Here is a 20486-nt window from a genome sequence, read left to right as displayed (position 1 = left end):
TACAGTATATAATTACTAGGAGTTTTATTTTTATTCATTATTGTTATTATTCGTATTCAAAATTCTTGTTTCTTTAATTCATATATTTCATTAAGATATAATAGATTTCAATATGGCCACCACTAATACTGTTTCTTCCCCATCAGTCAACACCCAACCTCAACAACCACAACCGCAACCGGTTACTGGTGGACAGCAAGCTCAAACAAGTACTCCGACTGCCACTCCGACTGCCACTCCAACTCCAACTTCATCGGCAACCACCACTTCTACTACCAAGCCACAATTGACAGAAGAAAGAGTTTCTGAAATTGGTTGGTTTTTCATTAAATCTTATTACGATTTCTTTCTTTCTAAATTGGATGAAATCCATAAGATCTACCATCCCCAAGCTTGTATTAGTCATGATGCATTCCCAGAAACCGATTCTTTATCTTCTTTGAATGAATTTAATGGAAAAGTTCCTATTGCTTATAAAGCTAGAGGTATGGATGCCATCAAGGAAACTTATGCCAAATATTTGTCAGGTAGCAAAAACAACAGAATTGTCATTACTAGTGCTTGTTTCCAACTTTCTTTAAATCAAAATATCATAATTGTTGTCTTTGGTGAATGGAGTACCAACGATCAACCTTATAAACAATTCACTCAAACTTTTGTTTTGGTTCCAGGTAAACATGAAACCAATTATGAAGTAGCCAATGATATTTTGAGATTTGTTATCATTAATGGATACAAAGAAAAAAATGAACAAGTTCAAGAAAAAGAAATCAAAGCTGAACCTGTCACCAAGAAAGTTGCTGCACCAGTTGCTACTCCTGAACAAGAACCTGTCAAGGAAAAAGAAGCAGAACCTGTTTCTAACAACGTCAAACCTGTTCAAAAAGAAACTCCACCTGTTGCTACTGCGACTACTGTTAGTAACCCTGTTGCAAATGGATCTAAAGCTGAAGCTAAAAAGGAACCAGTTGCTCCTGTTCCTGAAGCTAAGAAACCTGAAGAAAAACCAGTTTCCAAACCTGAACCAGTTAAAGAAGAAAAACCTGATGTTTTTGAACCAAAGAAAGAAGAACAAGAGGAAGAAGTTAAAGAGGAATCTAAAGTAGAAGCTCCAGTTGAAGAATCCAAACCAGAAGAAGTGAAAGAGCAAGTCAATGAAGAATTGAAAAAAGAATCAGCCAAACCATCCCCATCACAACCAATGAGTTGGGCTGCTCTTGCTCAACAAGCTGTTCCAGTGAAACAAGGTACCAAACCAATTTCTTCACCACCAATCACTAAAGCTCCAACTGCCGCCAAGAAACCAGTTTCAAGTGCCAGTAGTGCTTCAACCACTAGTGCTCAATCAAATGGTAAACATTACAAAAAAGATGATTGGTATCCAATTTATATCAGGGGTATTCGTCATCTAGACGAACAAGAATTGAAAGATCATTTGTCCAAGAAATTTGGAGAATTGAAATATTTCAAAGTCAATGAAAACATTTGTTTAGCTGATTTTGTCAACCAAGATGCTCAACGTAGAGCATTAGAAGCTAAAGAAACCACTCTTAATGGGATCTCCATTTCTTTGGAACCAAGAGAATCCAAGACTGGTAATAGTTACCATGGTACATCTGGAAACAATGGAAGTTATAAAAAATTTGGCGGTCAAGGTAAAACAGGAGCTAAAAATAAAGAAAAATTTGAAAATAAAAAAGTCAATGGAGCCAAAAAGAATGTGAACAAACCAGTTGCTAAATAGATTATGAGTAAATGAAACTATATGTACTTTGAAAAACGAGATGAACATGTTAATAGCCTAAAACAATGCTATTTTAAAAGAGAAATTATTTTGAAAAAAAAGTCAGGAAAGAATATTATATATCTTTGTATAAAGATTTAAATTAATTAATTAATTAGTTAGTTAGTTAGTTAAGTAGATGTATATATTCTTTTCAATTAATATTATACTATATATATATATATATATAAAAGATTAAATACGAATAATAATAACACTTGAAGATATGATCACGTGACAGATTTCCAAAAACGCGATGAACGATCTGTAAGGTAAACATTGAAAAAAAAAAATCAACCAGAGGAACTAGATATAAATGGTTTCTAACCTTGGAATATCTGACACATTAGACGAAGGATAGCAAATGCTACTACGAAGAGTTTTCCAAGTATGCTGTCGAAATAAATCCACCAGCACGTTAACCCCGTCATCAACATCAACATCAAACAACTACAACAACAACAATCCCATAGTAAAGGAAACATTTACATTAACTGATGAACAAGTTAGAAAATATTATAAATATTTCAAGATAGCAGATTATCCCATATCAGCACCTGAAGAGAATAAATTTCAAGATGCTAAAAAGAAATGGATAAGAAAATCTAAAATTGAACAATTATCAATAAGAAATGTTATTGAAAATATCATAATTGATTTAAATAAAAATAAAACAATTGAATTTAAACAAGAATTTAATAAAACTGTTAGACTTATTAAATCTTCATCATTACTTGAATATTGGAAGAATATACATCTTGGATTTTATGGAGATAAAAAGAGCAAAACTTTTAGATTACCTACATTACAATCAACACTATATTATTATTGTTATAAAAATACTGAAAATATGAATAAAGGAATAAATAAATTTAAACAATATGATGAATTATCTAAAATTTGGAAGAAATTATCTGATGAAGAAAAAGAAAAATGGTTATTTGAATATGCTGATTTGGAATTACAAGGATATAGAATTATTGATTATAAATTAGTTAAACTTGATGAAGAATTTGAAATTCAAAAAAGAAGATCACCTCAAGGAGTTTTACAAAGTAAAACAAGTATGTTCGAAACAATGATTATAAAACATAATTTAACAACTGGTGAAGTTCAAATTGATGGAATAAATATTAATGATGGAGCCAATTATTTTATTTGGAAGAATTTAAATCTGAATTTTGAATCAAATTTATATTTACATCAACGATATATTAAATTAATTGAGAAATGGAATTCAATGTCAAAAGACGAACAAAAATTATATCAAGATAAATATTATAATTGTTTAAAAAATGGGAAAATTCTATTAAATGGTGAATTAAAAGATATTGATGCAAGATTATTTAGAGAATATGAACTACCGTATATTAAATATATACCAAGGTGGGGAGATTTTATAGGATTCATGCATAAACGTGAAGAAATGGCTCCTTTACAAGTTGTACGCAATCAAATGGTTGGTAATTATATACCAGCGTTACCAATTGGATATAATTTTGCAAGACAATATTATGTTGGAAAAAAAATTCAAGAATTAGGAATTGATAAAGTTGATAAAATTTATAAAGAATGGGATTATTTAATGGAACAAGAAGAAAGAAATAAAATTATGAAAGAATATGAACAATTAATAATTGAAGGTAAAGATTTATTAAATGGTAAAGTTGTTAATATTGAAGAGAAACTTTATCAATCTAATGAAAATTATACTATTTATGAAGTATTTGGACAAGGAATTGCTAAAAGTAAACATAATCCTCTGTTATTTAGAAGAGTTACAGTACTGCCAGCTATTCTTGATCAGAATACTCAAAAAGGAATAATAGTTGATGATGTTGATCCTGATATTGTTTTCAATTATTATTTTGGATTAAGGTTTAGAACTATTAAAAATACCCAACAAATATTTCAAGAATGGATAGATATGACAGAACAACAAAAACAAGAAATTACCAATGAATATAAAGAATTATTACGTAGGGGGAAAGATATGTTGTATGGAGAAATTGTTTCATTAAAAGATAAACAAGAAGCTGCAAAAAAATTAACTAAAGTAGTTGGTAGAGGAGTACCACTAGAATTTTATAAACAAGATCCAGAAGAACAAATACTTACGAATGATGATGTATTTGAATATTTTAAATATTATAAATTGTCAGAAAATCATAAAGAAAGAGAAATTCAATCACAATGGGATAATTTAAATCAAGAACAGAAAGATGAATTTAAAGATGCTTATGAATTGTTATTACTGATTGGTAAAGCGATTCAAAATGGGAAATTGGTAGATATATAGAAGTGAAGTAGTATCATATAGATAGAAGTTCAATGACTGTAGTTTGAACATAAGCAGTACCGTTAATCATCTGGTTATTATGTCAATTTGATTTTGGTCGAGACACGAATAAATCCCCAAATTTACTGACAGGTGGCAGCTGATGTTGTGATGTCCTGTGTAATACCACGTGACTATTAACTGTTCGTATAGGTTAATGTCGAGATATCATCACAGTTAAATACCAATATAATGTAATGCGTCGTTTAAATATTTGACATCTGTTGACGTATTTAAGTCCAACAAGACCCTGGTAGTAAAGAAATACAGAATAATAACCTAATAACCAAATAGTTTCTCCTCTCACAGGTAGTACTAACCATGTTGTGGTTATGTCACGATCTATGTGATAATTAAAACTAGAAGTTTTATATTGTTATTGGAAATTATTGACATGGACGGATAGATGGTTCCGCTAAATACACACACACACACCTCGGCCATTAGAAATTGGGTGTCAGAGGGCGTGTACTCCGTGAGAATTTTTCCCCCACACAATCAAATAAAAAAAAAAATGTTTAAACTTCCATTTATCCATTTTATCACAAGCAATTCAACTCAACTCAACTCAACCAACCAACCAACGAGAAAATTTTTTTTAAATCAATCAAAATCAAAACTTCATTTTTCACTTATTACTTCTTCTTTCTGATCTTCTTCTTTCTGTGTTCAAGAGTAAGCGAGTGTTTATTTGTCGTTGTTGTTATTATTATTATTATTTATTATAGAGTTATTAATTGTCTGTTTATCATGGTTGTTGATTCATTGGTTTATCATCCAACAGTTTCCAAGTTGGTTAAATTCTTGGATACCACTCCAAAAAGAGAAAAAGTATTTAGATTGTTGACTTATTTATCAAGATTCCTTGGATTTTATTCATTCAAGAAAGGTTATTCTAAAGAAACAATTGAATTATTTGCTAATTTAAAAGCAAATTTCACATTTATTAGAAAAGCAATGAGATTTTTAAAACCTATAAATCATTTACAAGTTGCTTCTAAAACTTATGATAATAAATTAATGGATCCTTTCTTACAATTAACAACTATAATTAGAAATTTAGCTTATGCTGGATATTTAACTATTGATGGGGTTATATTTTTCAAATTATTAGGTATTATCAATGCTAAAAAATTCCCAAATTTACCTAAATATGCTTCAAGATTTTGGTTGGTTGGTTTAATTGCTGGATTATTAAATTCTTTAAGAATTATTTATTCTTTGAAAGATTATGAATACCAAGAAGGTGATAATGAAAAAGAAGTCGATAGTATTGCTATTAAAAATAAATTATATCAAGCTAAAAGAAAATTAATTTGGGATTTATTGGATACTTTTATTGCTTTGAATTCTTTGAATATTTTACATTTCACTGAAGGTGATATTGGTGTTGCTGGTACTATCACTTCTATCATGGGTTTGAATGATCTTTGGAAAGCTACTTAGTCTTATCTTGTCTCTTAGATTTTTGTTTATGTTCTTGTTGTTCTTATCAAAGTACATTGATTATTTTATATAATTGTTCATACACTTTTAGTATATATATATATATAAAGTATCTTAACGTTTATCAGTTTCATATCCAAGATCAAATCCAGACCAGTAGTATTTTAGTAGTAGACTCTTGAGTTCTGCAGTAAGTTGTTCAGAATTTGGTTGATTATCAATGAGTTGTTTGTAAGTGAGGAATTTCAACTCCAACATTGATCTCTGGTGATGATTGCAGTTGATTATTTGATAATGATGATAATGATGACGATTGTGGTGGTTTGATTGATTCATCTATTGTTAGATTGTTTTCTTTAGAATATGATTCATATAATTCAAACCATTGGCTGTTGATCACATGATCTATTGATCTTGATCCATTCATGATGTGTCGTAGTAGAAAGAAAACGTGATTTGGTTCGTTAGTTGGTTGGTTAGTTGTGTTTGTTTTATCTCTCGCACTCAAAGAGAAACAATCAACCAACCCTCATCTCAAATATCAGGAATTTTTTTATTTATTTTTTTTTTTTTTTTCATTTATTAATCTGAAAAATTTCACCAGAACTATCTAAACAAGAAATACTATCAGCAACAATAACAACAGACATACTATGACGGATGTTAAAGAGATAAGATTGCATATAGGTAATATATCACCTAAACTTAAAGAATCACCTGAATCATTAACTTCAAGAATTGAAAAATTTGGTGAAATAATTAAATCATTAGAATTTCATACCAAACCATTACAATTACATTATTTTGCATATATCACAATATCTATAAATGATTCAAATTTAGAAAAATTGAAGAAATCACTTAATGGAGTATTATTCATGGGTATGAAGTTATCAATTAATATTGCTAAACCTTCATATCTTGAAAGATTTAATAAATCATCTGAATCAAAAGGAAGTACTAAAAAACAAGAAGAACAATTACGTCGTGATAAAATTGTTAAATCAAGATTAGAAAAAATCAAAGAATATAAAACTAATTATCCTACTAATAATATCACTTCAAGCATTGTTATATCATCAATGAATCCATCAACTTATTCAGTTTCTGAACATACTTTTAAAAATATATCAGGAAATACTAAAAATCAACCACCTGCAAAAAGATTAGATGGAAATAAATCTTATGGTGCATTAACAAATCCTAAGAAATTACATAATCAATTTAAATTAAGATCAGGTAAAGGGATGGTAATTAGAGGTACTTTAAGAAAAAGTCCAAGACTGGGATTAGCTTTAAAACAACAAACTTTAAGAATTTTAATTAATGGAGAATTGAAAACTTTTAAATGTTTTAAAACTAAATTATGGGGTATTGAAAAAAATAAAACTGTTAGAGATTTAACTTGGAATTATGTTAATGGAGAATGGAGATCTGGTGATGATCATGTTATTGAACGTTGTGGTATTAATGGAACTCAAGCAAGAAATTACGGTAATGATATTCATGTAGAAGATCATGAAGAAAAAGAAGAACAAGAAGATGTTGAAAAGCTTGTTGAAATTGATGGATTTAAAGAAACTGATAAGAATAAATCTATTTTAGCTTCAATGTTTAGTAATTTTGATTTTGATAAACCTGTTGAAATAGATACTATTAATGAAGATGATGAAATAGAAGTTGATTCAAAAGGTAGAAAGAAAGCTAAACATTATGATTTTGAAATCGAAGGTAAAATCACCGATGATGATGATGAAGAAGAAGAAGAAGAAGAAGAGGATAGATCAGTTGAAAAAATTGATATTGAATCAGCAAATCAAATTATTCATAATTTTACAAAAACTGAAAAACCAATGAAAGAACAATATTATGATGAAGATGATGAAGGTAATGATATTGAAATGGATGAATTTACTGAAAAATTTACTACTGAAGCAATTAAAGATAAATATGATGAAGAACATGATCAACAAGATTCTTCAGAAGAAGAAGAATTCATTCCAACATTTGGAAGTTCAGAAAAACCAGTTGTTAATGATACAGAAACATTGCGTTCATTATTCAATCCTACCACCACGACAGCAACTACTGCCACCACTACTACAGAAACAACATCAGGATCATTTAAACTTGGATTGGATGAAGATGATGAAGATTTAGATGAGAATAAACAAATTGATTCAATTAAACAAGAAGAATTATTTCAAAAAATTCAAAAACAAAAACAAGATGAAATTATTCTTGAAAAGAAACAAAAATTTGGATTATTTTGGTGTCATTTTGATTCTCCTTTCTTATCGACTCAATCTCAATTAAGTAAATTAGGTAATGATAAAATTAAATTACCTGGTGAAGATCAAGATATTAAAGATAAAGGTGAAGAAGATGAAGGAGAAGAAGAATCGAAATATGAGAAATGGTTCTGGAGTATGAGAGGTGAGATTTCAAGAGAATGTAAACGTCGTAAACGTGATGTTTTAAGATCTTTAAGAAAGAAGAATAATCATATTAAACATTAAAGTCATGTGATCCTACCGCACGTGAATTATACTTCATCTATCCATGCCGTGTGTACTATTGTTAGGTTTATATTTAATTTTAATGAATAAACTTATTTGCAATAATTGTAGAGAAATACATTCATTCTAACGTATTCATTTTAATTCATGCTAACAATATAATGGTATGAATCACCTAGCATAAACAATTTAAAATATTATTTGAAGTCAAGATAGAATCACTATCACGTGAACCAAATTATGATTTTATTTTGGATGTTATGAAATCTACTGAATTATTCTGGAGAGTAGTCTTATTAATCAAACCAAGAATACATGTAATAATAATAGTTAATCAGACATTAGATAAAAAGTTGATTTTAAAAAAAAGTGTAAAAAAAAATGAAACTCCATTGATATAATGAAACATAGATAAATGAGACATTTAACTTTTCAGAGTAACATCTCTTCCTATGTTTTAGTGTTGGTTAATAATCAGTTAAAATTGGTTCTAATTTATCATATTCTGTACCAAACTTGCATCTAGTTATACCGGTTTCTTCAATATTTAAGAATTTCAATGAGTTAGGAAAACTAGGCATTATTGAACGTAATTCAAATCTATTATATTTGAGACCCAATATTTTCAAACTTGATGGTAAATTCGATGGTACTTGATGTAAATTATTACCATCTAAAAACAATACCTGTAAATCTGGTGGAAATTCAAAACAATCATCAATTGAATCAATTTCACAATTACACATTTTGATTTCTAAAACATTTAATGGTAATTTTAATCTTTCGGGAGTTAATTTACCTATCTTGCTATCTGAAAAATCGATATACCTAAGATTTGGTGATTTTATTTCAAGATTTGGTAGGTCTGAATATTCATAAAGTTCAAGAGTGACCAAATTCGTTAAATATTTCAATTCATTGAAATCTATTACTGTAATCTCCACGAGACGAAGTCTTGTTAAACTAATTGGCAAATTCTTAGTCTGATAATAACCTCTCCAAAATTCAAAACTCTCAAGATATTTGAAATTCTGTAAATCAAGTATAAAATCACAAGGATCAATGTCTATTCCAAAATCATATAATGAGATCTCATCAACTAGTTTTAATGATCGTAATGATTCTGGAAAAATATCTTCTATTGGTATTCTACCAACTTTTTCTTCTGTTTTGTTGTGGTATTTCTTTAGATGTTTCTTCATTACATACATATTTGAAAGTTGTAAACTCTTAACTTTATTGGAGAATCGAAAAGATTCGCCATCTTTATCAAGGTCATTTAATTTCTACCCAGGACAGTTAATAGTAGTTAAGTCGGGGCAGACAGCAATGTCATCCTCTGTAGGATACAATAGATCTTCTCTGACTACTAAAGTAACCAAATTTGATGGTAATTTATAGTATTGTGAATAGTATGATCCCCAGTCACGACAAGGACCAACAAAAGTCAATTCTCGTAAATTTGTCAAATATGCCAAATCACAATCAACCACCTCACCGCTGAAAATAAACCAAATAATAATGGATAGCGACTCAAGAGTAGAGTTGGGCAAGTCTAAATATGGTTTTATTTCTTCAACCCTGAAGATACCAAAAGTCAATTGTTTTAAATTTCTTGGAATATACTTTGCATCTCCTGGTACCAAGCTACCTAATTTCAATCTTGTCAAATTAAGGAAAAATGGTTGTTGGATAAAATTTTTGTCAATAAAATATAAATCAACAGAAACTTTGTCAATTCTATGCATCCATTCTATTCCTCCTGAAAAGTATTCAAATTTAGTAAAATTATCAAATACCAGAAAGTTATCAAATTGTTTCACATTTGCAAATTCAGCGAAATGATACGGAATATTTGCCAATTTTTGAAAATCTTGATTCTTTAATTCTTCTTTTGTAGGTATTATTGTAATGTTACAGTTTTTGAATAACTCTTCATGAGATTCATATAATTTGACCAAATTATCTATACTTTTAACTTGAATTTCTTTTGGTTTAACAAATTAATTTTTATCAATAAACTTAATGAAAGATTCAACATTTTCAAATTTTGCATATTGCTTAGTTTTCAAACATGAATCTCTATGGTCGTTTATCGATAACTTTTCAAACAGGATATATATAAAGCTTTTGTACTCGAATAAGACCTAATTATATGTCCTTCCCACATTTGACGAATAACAGAATCAACAAATTGTTGCAAAAAAAAAAAGGGTCGTGTCTCTTACCACCAAGATAAGCTCGTGCGCAAGTGCCAAAAATATGTGGCACGTGACATCTAGTGAAAAAATTACACGACCGCGATAATTTTTTTTTTTTGTTTCAAACAAACAAAACATTATCATCATCACCTGCATCATTATCGTCATCACCATCAACGATTGTATGACAACACATTAATTAACCAAATGTCGGAAGTAGTCAACAAAGTACCGGAGAAGGATATTAAGAAAGAAGAGAAACCGGAATTCACGTTAAAGAATGTTTTACTTGATATTTATAATGGATCAATTGCACTTGTTATTAATCCACAATGTACAATAATTACTTATCCAATTATAATTTGTATTGCATCAATATTAACTAAGATTGTAATTAATAAAATTCCATATACTGAAATTGATTTTAAAACATATATGCAACAAATTGAATTAATTAATAAAGGAGAATTAATGTATGATGAAATTTATGGAGATTCTGGACCAATTGTTTATCCTGGAGGATTTGTACAAATTTATCAAATTATAAAATCATTAACTGATGGGAATATTAAAGAAGTACAATTGATATTTTCATATTTGTTTACTATTTCAATTGCTTTTACATGTGTTATTTATTCGAATATAATTAATTTACAACCTTGGGTTATTTATTTATTTATATTGAGTAAAAGATTAATATCAATTTATGTTTTAAGATTATTTAATGATTGTTGGACAACTTGTTCAATATTAGGTATGATTATATTATTACAACAAGCAAGTTCATTTAATAAATCAAATAAATTAATTACATTCATGTTATGTTTATTATCTGCTGATTTATACAGTATTTCAATATCAATTAAAATGAATGCTTTATTATATTTGCCAGGTTTTATTATAATTGTTTATTTTTTATTAGATGAAAATTTAATTAAATTTATAATTACATTATTAATTATTCCATTAATTCAATTAATTATGGGTTGGAATTTCTTATTACCTTTATATTATAATGATGAAATTGCCCTGATTATTCGTTGGAATTATATTAATCAAGCTTTTAATTTTAAAAGAAAATTTTTATATGAATGGACAGTTAATTGGAAATTTATACCTGAATCAATCTTTTTATCAAATGAATTTTCATCAATTTTACTTGTTTTACATATTTCAATTCTTTTAATTTTCATCTTTACAAGATTTTTAAATTCCAAAATTATTGGTAAATCATTGATACAATTACTTAAAGATATATTTAGTTTTAAATCAACTGGATCTTCGAATAATAACTTATTAAATGATACTATAATTGGTCCACAATTGATTTTTATAATTTTAAGTATAACTAATTTAATTGGTGTTTTATTTTCAAGATCTTTACATTATCAATTTTTAAGTTGGTATCTTTGGTCAATTCCAGGATTATTGTTTTTTAATTTCCCAATATTTATAAGTATCCCATTATGGATATTACATGAATGGTGTTGGAATGTTTTCCCTTCTACCCCATTAAGTTCAAGTGTATTAATTGCAATTTTATCATTGATCGTTGCTTCAACTTGGTGGAATTTCAACAATTGGTTCCCAAAGACTCAACCAGTAGTTGAACCAACAAAGAAAGATGAATAGATGAACAAACATATAATAACATATATTATTATTATTATTATATATATATATATAATACACAATTATCGACAGAAATTAAAAAGAGTTATATAATCATTATACAGAAGATCTTTGAATATATATAAAAGACAATAAACTAAAATAAAACAAAACAAAAAGTATAATAACGAAGAATATTACAAAGTATACGAATAATAAAAAGAAGAAGAATAGTAAATAAAAACACACACACACAAACACACACAAACAGAAACTAATAAGGAATAACAAATAAAAATGTACAGTTTTCTTTTTTTTTTATTTTAATTTTTTTTGGATTTGGTTTTGATTTTAGTTTAGTTCGAAAGATTCTTTATTTAATAAAATAAAAGAGGTTAATCACCGCCTTCAATGGCATCAACATTCCAATTAATAGCATTAAAACTATCGTTTAATGATCCATCAACATCGCCAGCACCTGTGCCATTCCAAATATCATCAATATTAAAATTAATATCATCAAATCCTTGATTAGAATCACCAAAGACTCCTCCTGTTCCTCCTCCATTTGGTCCTCCTCCAGAGGTACTTCCTGTGCCACCATTATGACTATTATTTGAACTATGATTACCATTTTGATTATGTCCACTATCTAATAAATTAACATCAAATATTTGATCAGTAGCATCATTAAATGCTCCAGACATAGCAGTTTGTGTAGGTGCAGGTGGTGGATTTAACTCTAAATCGGATTCATCCTTTTTCAATGTAATTTCAGTCTCTTCTTTAATAACACTATCTAATTTACTATTACCATTGGTATTTGCATTTGGAACAGGTTTATTTTGTTTCTTTGGTGAAGTTTCACTAATTTTACTACCTTTACGTTTCTTTTTAGTTGTTTCAGTAATTGGTTCAGATCTTGGAGTTAAAGGCTGAAATTCTTTCTTGGCTAGACTTGGAGTATTAGATGCTGTACGTTGATCTTGTTGAGATGAAGGATGTGTTTGTTCGGGAGGTGGTTGAACATGTTGTTGAATATTTTGCTCAGTGCCAGCACTTGTAGGTTGTGATGTAGATGGTGTCGCTTGACCAGTTGCACTTGCTTTTCTACCCTTTTTGGCAGTTTCCTTCTTTGGTTTCTTATGGCCCATTGCTGGGGATGGTTTATTGGTTAATGCAGGAGAATGATTAGATGGAGCTGGGGATGGCTTTTGATTAAATTGACCAGGAGCAGGTGGGTGGAAAGTTGCAGGTGTCGGCTGTTGATTTGGAGTATGTTGTTGAGAATGAGACTGTGATTGTGATTGTGACTGGGATTGACCTTGTTGATTTTGACCTGGGAGTAGCATTCCGGAGGCATTCATCAAGTTTGGATCAGAATTCCCGGTACTTCTTGCAATTTCTAATCTCTTTTTATTTTGTTTTTCCAACAACATTAATTGATTTTGATAATCTTGTAAATCATTATTGTTTCTACCAGTAGTCATACCACTACTACTGTTATTATTATTATTACTATTATTTGGTCCAGGAGTATTTTTCTTTTGAGGTCCATTTAATTTATTCATTGGTGGAGTCATACCTTGATTTGGTAAACCATTCATAGACTGTGGGAAATTTTGTTGTCCTTGTCCTTGTGGTCCTTGCTGTTGGGGACCTGGTGGTGGGGCTGAACCTAATTGTGGGGTTGGTTGCTGATTGGATCTATTTCCACTTCCAACAGGAGAATTATTCTTCGAAGAATCATTTCCAGCAACAGATGCCAAATTGGATTGTAAATGAACTTGTTGAGCTTGAGCTTGTTGTTGTGCTGCCATTGCTGCTTGTTGACGTAAATTGTTCATTTGATTTTGAGCTTGTTGTTGGAAATTTTTTGGTTGTCCAGCTTGTTGTTGCTGTTGCAAAAACATTTGTTGTTGCAAGTTTAAATTTGCTGGACCACCAGCACCAGCACCAGTGGCAGCCCCGCCTCCCGCTGCTGCTGCGGCTGCAGCATTCATCATTTGTTGTTGGTGAGCAGCTTGTTGTTGTTGGTCCATGCCATTCATTGGCATTTGGTGCTGTCTTTGTGCTGCTAAAGCTTGTTGTTTCATCATCATTGCCATTCTTTGTTGTTGCTCCATAGTTGGTTGATGTTGACCACCATTTGGCATTTGTTGGAATTGTTGTTGATTCATAGGAAACATTTGTTGTTGGGGATGATTTTGTTGCATATTCATTGGGAAATTGGCACTATTCGCTGAACCAGGTGGTTGTGGAGTATTTTGTTGACTTAAATGTCCTGGTTGTTGTTGTTGTTGTTGTTGCTGCTGAGGTGGTCCTTGTTGTGGAGGGACTAGTTGTTGAACATGTGGTCCTTGTTGATGTTGGGGAGTAATCTGTTGTTGTGGAACTGGTTGTGGTTGTGGTTGTTGTTGTTGATTGGGTGGATGAGGACCCTGTTGTTGAGCAGAAGGTGGATGCTGTTGTTGCTGTGATTGAGGTTGATGTTGTTGAAGTTGTTGTTGTTGTTGGAGATGAAGGGGCTGAGGATGCATTTGAAGTTGTTGTTGTTTCTGCATTTGTTGTAATTTATAGTATTCATAATAGGGAAGATTTGATTTATTCATATTTGAAGAATCACCGTATTTAACTTTGAATAAATCGAAAAAAATCAGCCACCATTCAAATAAAAATCCTTGAGGACAATCCATTGTAGGAGGTACATTTGATAGATTGGGGATTTCTCTGGTGAATACTTTAGCAGTTTCAACCAACTGTTGTTTTTGTAAGAAATCCAAAATCAATGAATTTAAAATTTGTTTTGTTGCTGTTGATTGAGTAGTTGATGCTGATGTTGATGCTGCTGCTGCTGTATTGATAGCTGTTGTTGTTGCTGGAGTTGAATTACCAGCCGAAGTTGGACCTTCATTTTCAGACACCAAAGGTTTGTGATTCATTGTAGTTCCCTTATACTTCTTCTTCTTCTTCTTCTTCTTTTGTTTCTGTTCCTGTTTCTGTTTCTATAATGTTCTAAATACCACTTCTTGTGAGAAATATCTAATTGTACAGAGACAGGTAAGAGATGTAATAGAAATAAAAGATAAAAGATAAATGAAACTTGAGTAAGTAAACAAATAAATAAATAAATAAATAAATAAATAATTATATTTTTCACAGTGAGAGTGAGAATGAATGAAAGAGAGAGAGAAGAAAAAATGGTTCACTTTTTTTTTTGTTTTTTTTTTTTTTTTTGGCCTACAGTTTGTCTGTTTGTCTGCTTGTCTGCTTGATTGAATATGTTACTGTCACTGTCTTTGTTGATGGTAAGAAATAAAAAGATCTCGCCCAAAAAAAAAAAAAAGAAACTTTTTGGTGTCGTGTCCACATGCACAATAGTCAGACACTTTTCTCAGCAATAAAAAGACCTTATCCTTATGTACTTCTTTTGCTCATCTCGTAAGGTTGACTACAATTCATTGATGTAACGTTTTACTATAAAAACTATTGTCAATTCCTGGCAATGTAAATAAAATAAAATTATGAATTAATGGAGAAGGACAGGAGAAGGAGGGGAGTAGAGGAGAGGAGAGGCGTGGGAAATTAAGGAAAAAAGAAAAAAAAAAATTTAGAAATGTAGATAAATTGTCGGTCGTGCATAAATCTTAAAATACACTGTATGCAGTATCAGACAATTTTCTTTTTTTTTTTTTTTTCAAAATAATCTTGTCTTGTAAGGTCAATACATCAAGAGTTGATAGTAATTAAACGACAGGTCATGTGATCAGAGATACTGGACTACTTAATAGTAGATATAAACACACACAAGAGTAATTAAAAACCAAACAAAGGGGAAATTGAAGAAAAGATGACAAGATGAACAATTAGGGAGAGAAAAGACAGAGATTAAATTTTTTTTTTTTTCTAAAAAGAAAAAAGGGTGCACCGTATTATTTTGAATTTAGGTGAGTGCTGGTTATTACACACTGTGGATCTAATTATGAAATCCCCCCCCTAATAGATAACACAAACAAAGAAGATTAAAGAGGGGGCGGGAAGGAGGAGCTAGTGTAAACACGTAGATAATACTTCTGTTGTTGATAGGTTTATTATTGGTATCAACAACACTATTTCAATGTCCAATGGGATACAAAGAATTGACATTTGAATTGAATCTGGGAGGGGGTAATATAATCTATACAGATCAAAGTACACGTTAGGATATTTATGTCATATTCTTTATTATGTACAATATCCAGAAAGATTTACCCTTATTTTTGTTATTTCTTATTATATCAATCAGAAGATCTCTTGTATCCGTTTTTTTTTGTTTTAAACTTTTAAATCCTAAAACAAAAATAAAGAAAAGGTTCAATTATTACCGATCTTGTCCTGTCTTAAGATTAGATATGTACATATAACCAATTAAATAAAAGAAAGATGGAATTTACGATTAAAAACAAGTGGAGGAAAAAGATGTCGATGATGAAGATAAGAAGAAAGGAATATGTACAGACATACAGATATTGGAATACATACTAAAAGAAAAAAAAAGTCTGAGCTAAATCCCTTTCTACGTTTTACATAATTCGTCGAATAAATAAAACTTTAAAGATCACGCTAATCCTTTCTGTCACGTCTTAATCTTATTCTTATTGAAACACATTCTTTACTTTACAGTAAGCATCATGGTCTTGGAGTAGGAAGAGACTAAATTTTTGTTGTTGTTGTGGTTGAACATGTAGCAGAAATCATCTGATGGTGAATTTGTACTTGTATGATACATGTAGTCATTCTCTTATGTCATAAATTGCTTTCAATGTCTTAATACTTGACAGAAATTTAGAGTAAAGTTATGTTTATCATAAATGGTATACATCACCAATCCTCACCCTCTCTTTCTATGCATTTTAGATTGCTAATTAAGGGGGAAGCGAGTGAAAGGTAAGAAAGAAAGAAAGCAAATGTGGGGAGCAAAATAGATAATATACTTTATTGAATTTATTATTAAAACCCCCTAATGAAACTGTAGTATTAAACTGTGTCAAATGGGGGATTTATCGCCTGATAGATACCCTCATTTTATAAATATGTACACTTCTGTTAGGGCTATATTTATTTCAGTTTTCTGCATTTTCTCCAACTTTCATCATTGGTGCGGCTACCACTTGTCCTATATAAGCTTTGACATATACGTATACACACATAAACGAGTATATAAAGATGGTTTTCATTAAACCATGATATAATACCATCCTTGTAAAATCACCCACTAAACCTTTTTTGTTATTCATAATAAATGTCTTCTGACTTTATTTAGGTTTTTGCCTTTCCTTGGTATCGTCGTAGCCTACAACGAGATCACGTTTATTTATCCCCGTTTTCGTCACTGTTCTCTCTCCCCCCCCCCCCCCCCCTCCCGGCGCCGTCCCAACCACGACGATCTGAAAACTACAACGAAATCATCATTCACCAATAAATTAATGTCAATTCTAATAATTAAACAAATAAAAAAACCAATCTATACAATTAAATAAATAACTATGATAATACTCTTATTAACCAGAAATAATAATAATAATTAACGAATACTCTATTCAAATCAAATCAAAATAAAAAATAACCACATTCTCTAATACAAAAAGAAAGAAAAATTGAAAAATACAATGTTATAAAAATCAACCTTATAAATAAACCACCACTTTCATCCTAAATAGTGTCCCCCTTCTCCCCCAATTTGATAATTCCTAATAAATACAATTACCATTCGATCCATTATTATTAGTAGTATCGTTATTACTTCTCCATATATTAGTATTCATTGATCCATAATCTAATTCAACCGGTTTAAAAGGATCAAATAATTTATCAACTAATTTATATTGTAAATTCTCATTATTAAAATCTAACCTTGTAGTTGTACTTGTTGTTGTTGTCTCTACGTTTAAAGCAGGTTGAAAATTTCCATAATTATTATACTGATAATTTGAACCACCATACTTTTTGTTCTTATTGTTGTTGTTATTATTATTGTGGTGGTGGTGGTATCTATTATAGTTTTGATTATTGGTGAATCTTTGATTAGTTTTAAATATTGGATTATTTGATTGATGTTTAATTTCAATTGTTATTCTTTCAATAATATCTAACTGATTTTTAAATGGTTCACTATTAATCTCACGTTTTGGATATTTCATTATATTCTATTGTTACCACTGCTTCTTTCTCTCTTTTAGCTTATGCTGTTGTCTAAAAGGTGAATAAATCATAAACCTTGATTCTATGTTTTACAATTGATTTTTTATTTTTTTTTTTTTTAATTGTTATTATATTTTAGGTTCTCCTCCTTGGGCTGGGCTAGGCTGGGCTGGCATGAAAAAATAAGAAAATTCCCACACGAGACATGAAGCAAAAAATGACGACCACCACCACTACCACCACCACGCGACAACTACCACGAGGTCATTGGGCGCAAGGAATACAAACCATTCTTTCTTACTCTTTTAGTTTTTCTCAACCAATCAAATCACAAAATAATCAATACTCTATTCTGGTTTGTTTTTTTTTTTTTTGCAATCAATTTTAAACTCCAATAAAATCACCGCCCTTCAGTTAGTAATTCAAAGTATACTTGTCTGCCATCTCAATTAAGTTATACTGTTTGTAAAATTTAGAAAAGTGCAACAGTTGTATACATAAACCAATTGGTAGCACTGGTGGGAATTATTAGAATAAAACTGGACTTCTACTATTCTAAGGGAAGTTCTATTCTGTATTTAAAATGGAAAAGGGATTCTTTTTTTGAAATCGTATTATTCATTTGAGTTGTTGTGAATTATTCACAGAAATATATTTTGTTAAAGTTTTGCACTTTTTCTTTAATAAATGTAACTTTCAATGCCAAAAATTCAACTGATAGTAACATTACCCAGGATTCAACAATTTATCCAGAAACATGCAAATAGGGTAATAATATTATTTTGATGCTATTTAAGTCTTAGAATCCATGAAAGAATAAGTTGGAAATTATTTTGAACAAATGAAGACTTTTTGTCTCACTTGACATACGGGTAATGTTTCCTACAAGAGAATAAGGGAAACCATTAAAATTGCAACAAAGTTAATAGTGAATCATTATTCCTTATTTTCATATCCACCTGACTAGCAACATAGTCAAGTTTCCATGAGATTTTTGCATTCCTAACAAGTCGTGTTCTAACCAATAGGAGTAATGATTTTCAAGTTGCCCCGCGATATCAAATCATCATTGAAAAATACAAATCTCTTCAATCAACCACAATATTCTTAGTATAATCATTAATGCTAAGGGGAACTATTAATAAACCACGACTTATCAACTCAACTTCATTAAGTTTTTGAACGTTATCCAAAAATGCTACATCAAAGAAAGAAGAAGAGAAACCTACCTCGTCACCATCACCATCATCATCATCATCATCAACAGGAACGTCAAATCCAGAGGAAATTCAATCAGCAATAGTTGATAGAATGAAACAAATTCTTGAAGAAAAAATAACTACATCTTCATCAATATCGAATATTAAACAAGTTGACAATTCAATTAATCAAATCCTTTCAAAATATTCCAATAATTATGAACAATTAAATATAAATCAAGCAAAATCATATATTAAAAATGAAAAGATTTTAAATTATAATAAACATGCCAAAGATATATATAATTCAGATCCATGGATTGGAAAAGAATCAAATTACGATTCAAATTTAAGAATGATTATAGATTCCAAACCTAAAGAAAAACCAATACCTATAAATATCAAACGTAAGAAACCTTCAAATAATGAAAAATTAGCCATAGCAAGAGATATTTCTCTTGATTATAAAATTAACAAGAAAGATAATCAAGATGATGATGATGGATTTAGAGAAATGTATAAAGAAAGATTATTAGGACCATCAATGTTAATGAATAATAATTTACATTCAATTGATTTTGTTGAAAATTTAGCAAGTAATAAAATTAATTCAGTTATAAATCAAAAAACTGGGAAATTTAAAGATAAAGAAATGAATAAAATTCGAGGTAAACCATTAAATAAAGAACATTTAAAAAATTGTAATGATTCAAATTATTTTATGAATCAAATTTTAAAAAATCAAAATGTTAAACCAATTTGGATTGAAAATCAATTATCATTAGATCGAAATATTGAAGAATTTAAATTTAAAATTAATGAAATTTGGTTTAATTGGATGATTTATAATTCTGAATTATCAAATATTATTCAAAATTCAAAAATAATTGATAATATTGAAAATGAATTTGATAAAAAAAATTCATAAATTTGCATTGAAAACAAATCTTAATAATTTATTAAATGAATCAGATTTAAAATATATTGAAACTAAAATTGAATTAATAAATCAAGAAATTAGAAATTATAATTTACAATGTCCTTCAATATCAAGTCATAAATTTAAATTATCAATTGATAAAGAAATTAAACAAGGTTATGAAAGAATGTTGGAAAATTTCCCAACTACAATAAATAAATGGTTTGAAAAGAATAAAACATTAAAGAAATCAAATCATGTACTAATGGAATATCAAGATAAGAAAAGAA

The 20486-nt window shown here is 29.4% G+C and overlaps 10 protein-coding genes across 10 annotated transcripts; 6 read left to right on the top strand and 4 right to left on the bottom strand. All coding sequences in view use genetic code 12, as the record gives it.

Moving 5' to 3' along the window:
* Positions 1 to 112: 112 nt before the first annotated feature.
* CTRG_02758 (uncharacterized protein) lies at positions 113 to 1744 on the top strand (the record flags this gene model as incomplete). Its single annotated transcript, XM_002548415.1, has 1 exon — positions 113 to 1744. One exon carries the CDS (start codon positions 113 to 115, stop codon positions 1742 to 1744), a length of 1632 nt encoding a protein of 543 aa, XP_002548461.1.
* Positions 1745 to 2147: 403 nt separating this feature from the next.
* CTRG_02757 (uncharacterized protein) lies at positions 2148 to 4082 on the top strand (the record flags this gene model as incomplete). Its single annotated transcript, XM_002548414.1, has 1 exon — positions 2148 to 4082. One exon carries the CDS (start codon positions 2148 to 2150, stop codon positions 4080 to 4082), a length of 1935 nt encoding a protein of 644 aa, XP_002548460.1.
* A 789-nt stretch (positions 4083 to 4871) lies between these two features.
* On the top strand, positions 4872 to 5567 carry PEX11 (Pex11p; the record flags this gene model as incomplete). Its single annotated transcript, XM_002548413.1, has 1 exon — positions 4872 to 5567. One exon carries the CDS (start codon positions 4872 to 4874, stop codon positions 5565 to 5567), a length of 696 nt encoding a protein of 231 aa, XP_002548459.1.
* A 653-nt stretch (positions 5568 to 6220) lies between these two features.
* On the top strand, positions 6221 to 8086 carry NOP8 (Nop8p; the record flags this gene model as incomplete). Its single annotated transcript, XM_002548412.1, has 1 exon — positions 6221 to 8086. The coding sequence occupies one exon, from the start codon at positions 6221 to 6223 to the stop codon at positions 8084 to 8086; it is 1866 nt and encodes a 621-aa protein (XP_002548458.1).
* Positions 8087 to 8553: 467 nt separating this feature from the next.
* Positions 8554 to 9297, bottom strand: CTRG_02754 (uncharacterized protein; the record flags this gene model as incomplete). Its single annotated transcript, XM_002548411.1, has 1 exon — positions 8554 to 9297. One exon carries the CDS (start codon positions 9295 to 9297, stop codon positions 8554 to 8556), a length of 744 nt encoding a protein of 247 aa, XP_002548457.1.
* Positions 9298 to 9372: 75 nt separating this feature from the next.
* CTRG_02753 (uncharacterized protein) lies at positions 9373 to 9834 on the bottom strand (the record flags this gene model as incomplete). Its single annotated transcript, XM_002548410.1, has 1 exon — positions 9373 to 9834. One exon carries the CDS (start codon positions 9832 to 9834, stop codon positions 9373 to 9375), a length of 462 nt encoding a protein of 153 aa, XP_002548456.1.
* A 660-nt stretch (positions 9835 to 10494) lies between these two features.
* CTRG_02752 (dolichyl-P-Man:Man(5)GlcNAc(2)-PP-dolichol alpha-1,3-mannosyltransferase) lies at positions 10495 to 11919 on the top strand (the record flags this gene model as incomplete). Its single annotated transcript, XM_002548409.1, has 1 exon — positions 10495 to 11919. The coding sequence occupies one exon, from the start codon at positions 10495 to 10497 to the stop codon at positions 11917 to 11919; it is 1425 nt and encodes a 474-aa protein (XP_002548455.1).
* Positions 11920 to 12293: 374 nt separating this feature from the next.
* Positions 12294 to 14840, bottom strand: FLO8 (Flo8p; the record flags this gene model as incomplete). The annotated part of the gene is made up of 1 exon (XM_002548408.1): positions 12294 to 14840. One exon carries the CDS (start codon positions 14838 to 14840, stop codon positions 12294 to 12296), a length of 2547 nt encoding a protein of 848 aa, XP_002548454.1.
* A 2787-nt stretch (positions 14841 to 17627) lies between these two features.
* On the bottom strand, positions 17628 to 18077 carry CTRG_02750 (uncharacterized protein; the record flags this gene model as incomplete). Its single annotated transcript, XM_002548407.1, has 1 exon — positions 17628 to 18077. The coding sequence occupies one exon, from the start codon at positions 18075 to 18077 to the stop codon at positions 17628 to 17630; it is 450 nt and encodes a 149-aa protein (XP_002548453.1).
* A 1312-nt stretch (positions 18078 to 19389) lies between these two features.
* On the top strand, positions 19390 to 20205 carry CTRG_02749 (uncharacterized protein; the record flags this gene model as incomplete). The annotated part of the gene is made up of 1 exon (XM_002548406.1): positions 19390 to 20205. One exon carries the CDS (start codon positions 19390 to 19392, stop codon positions 20203 to 20205), a length of 816 nt encoding a protein of 271 aa, XP_002548452.1.
* Positions 20206 to 20486: the final 281 nt, after the last annotated feature.

The sequence above is a fragment of the Candida tropicalis genome, assembly GCF_000006335.3.
Source record: "Candida tropicalis MYA-3404 genomic scaffold supercont3.3, whole genome shotgun sequence".
NCBI classification, from domain to species: domain Eukaryota; kingdom Fungi; phylum Ascomycota; class Pichiomycetes; order Serinales; family Debaryomycetaceae; genus Candida; species Candida tropicalis.
Note: the sequence above shows the minus strand (reverse complement) of the source record. Positions and strands in the feature narration are given on the sequence as shown.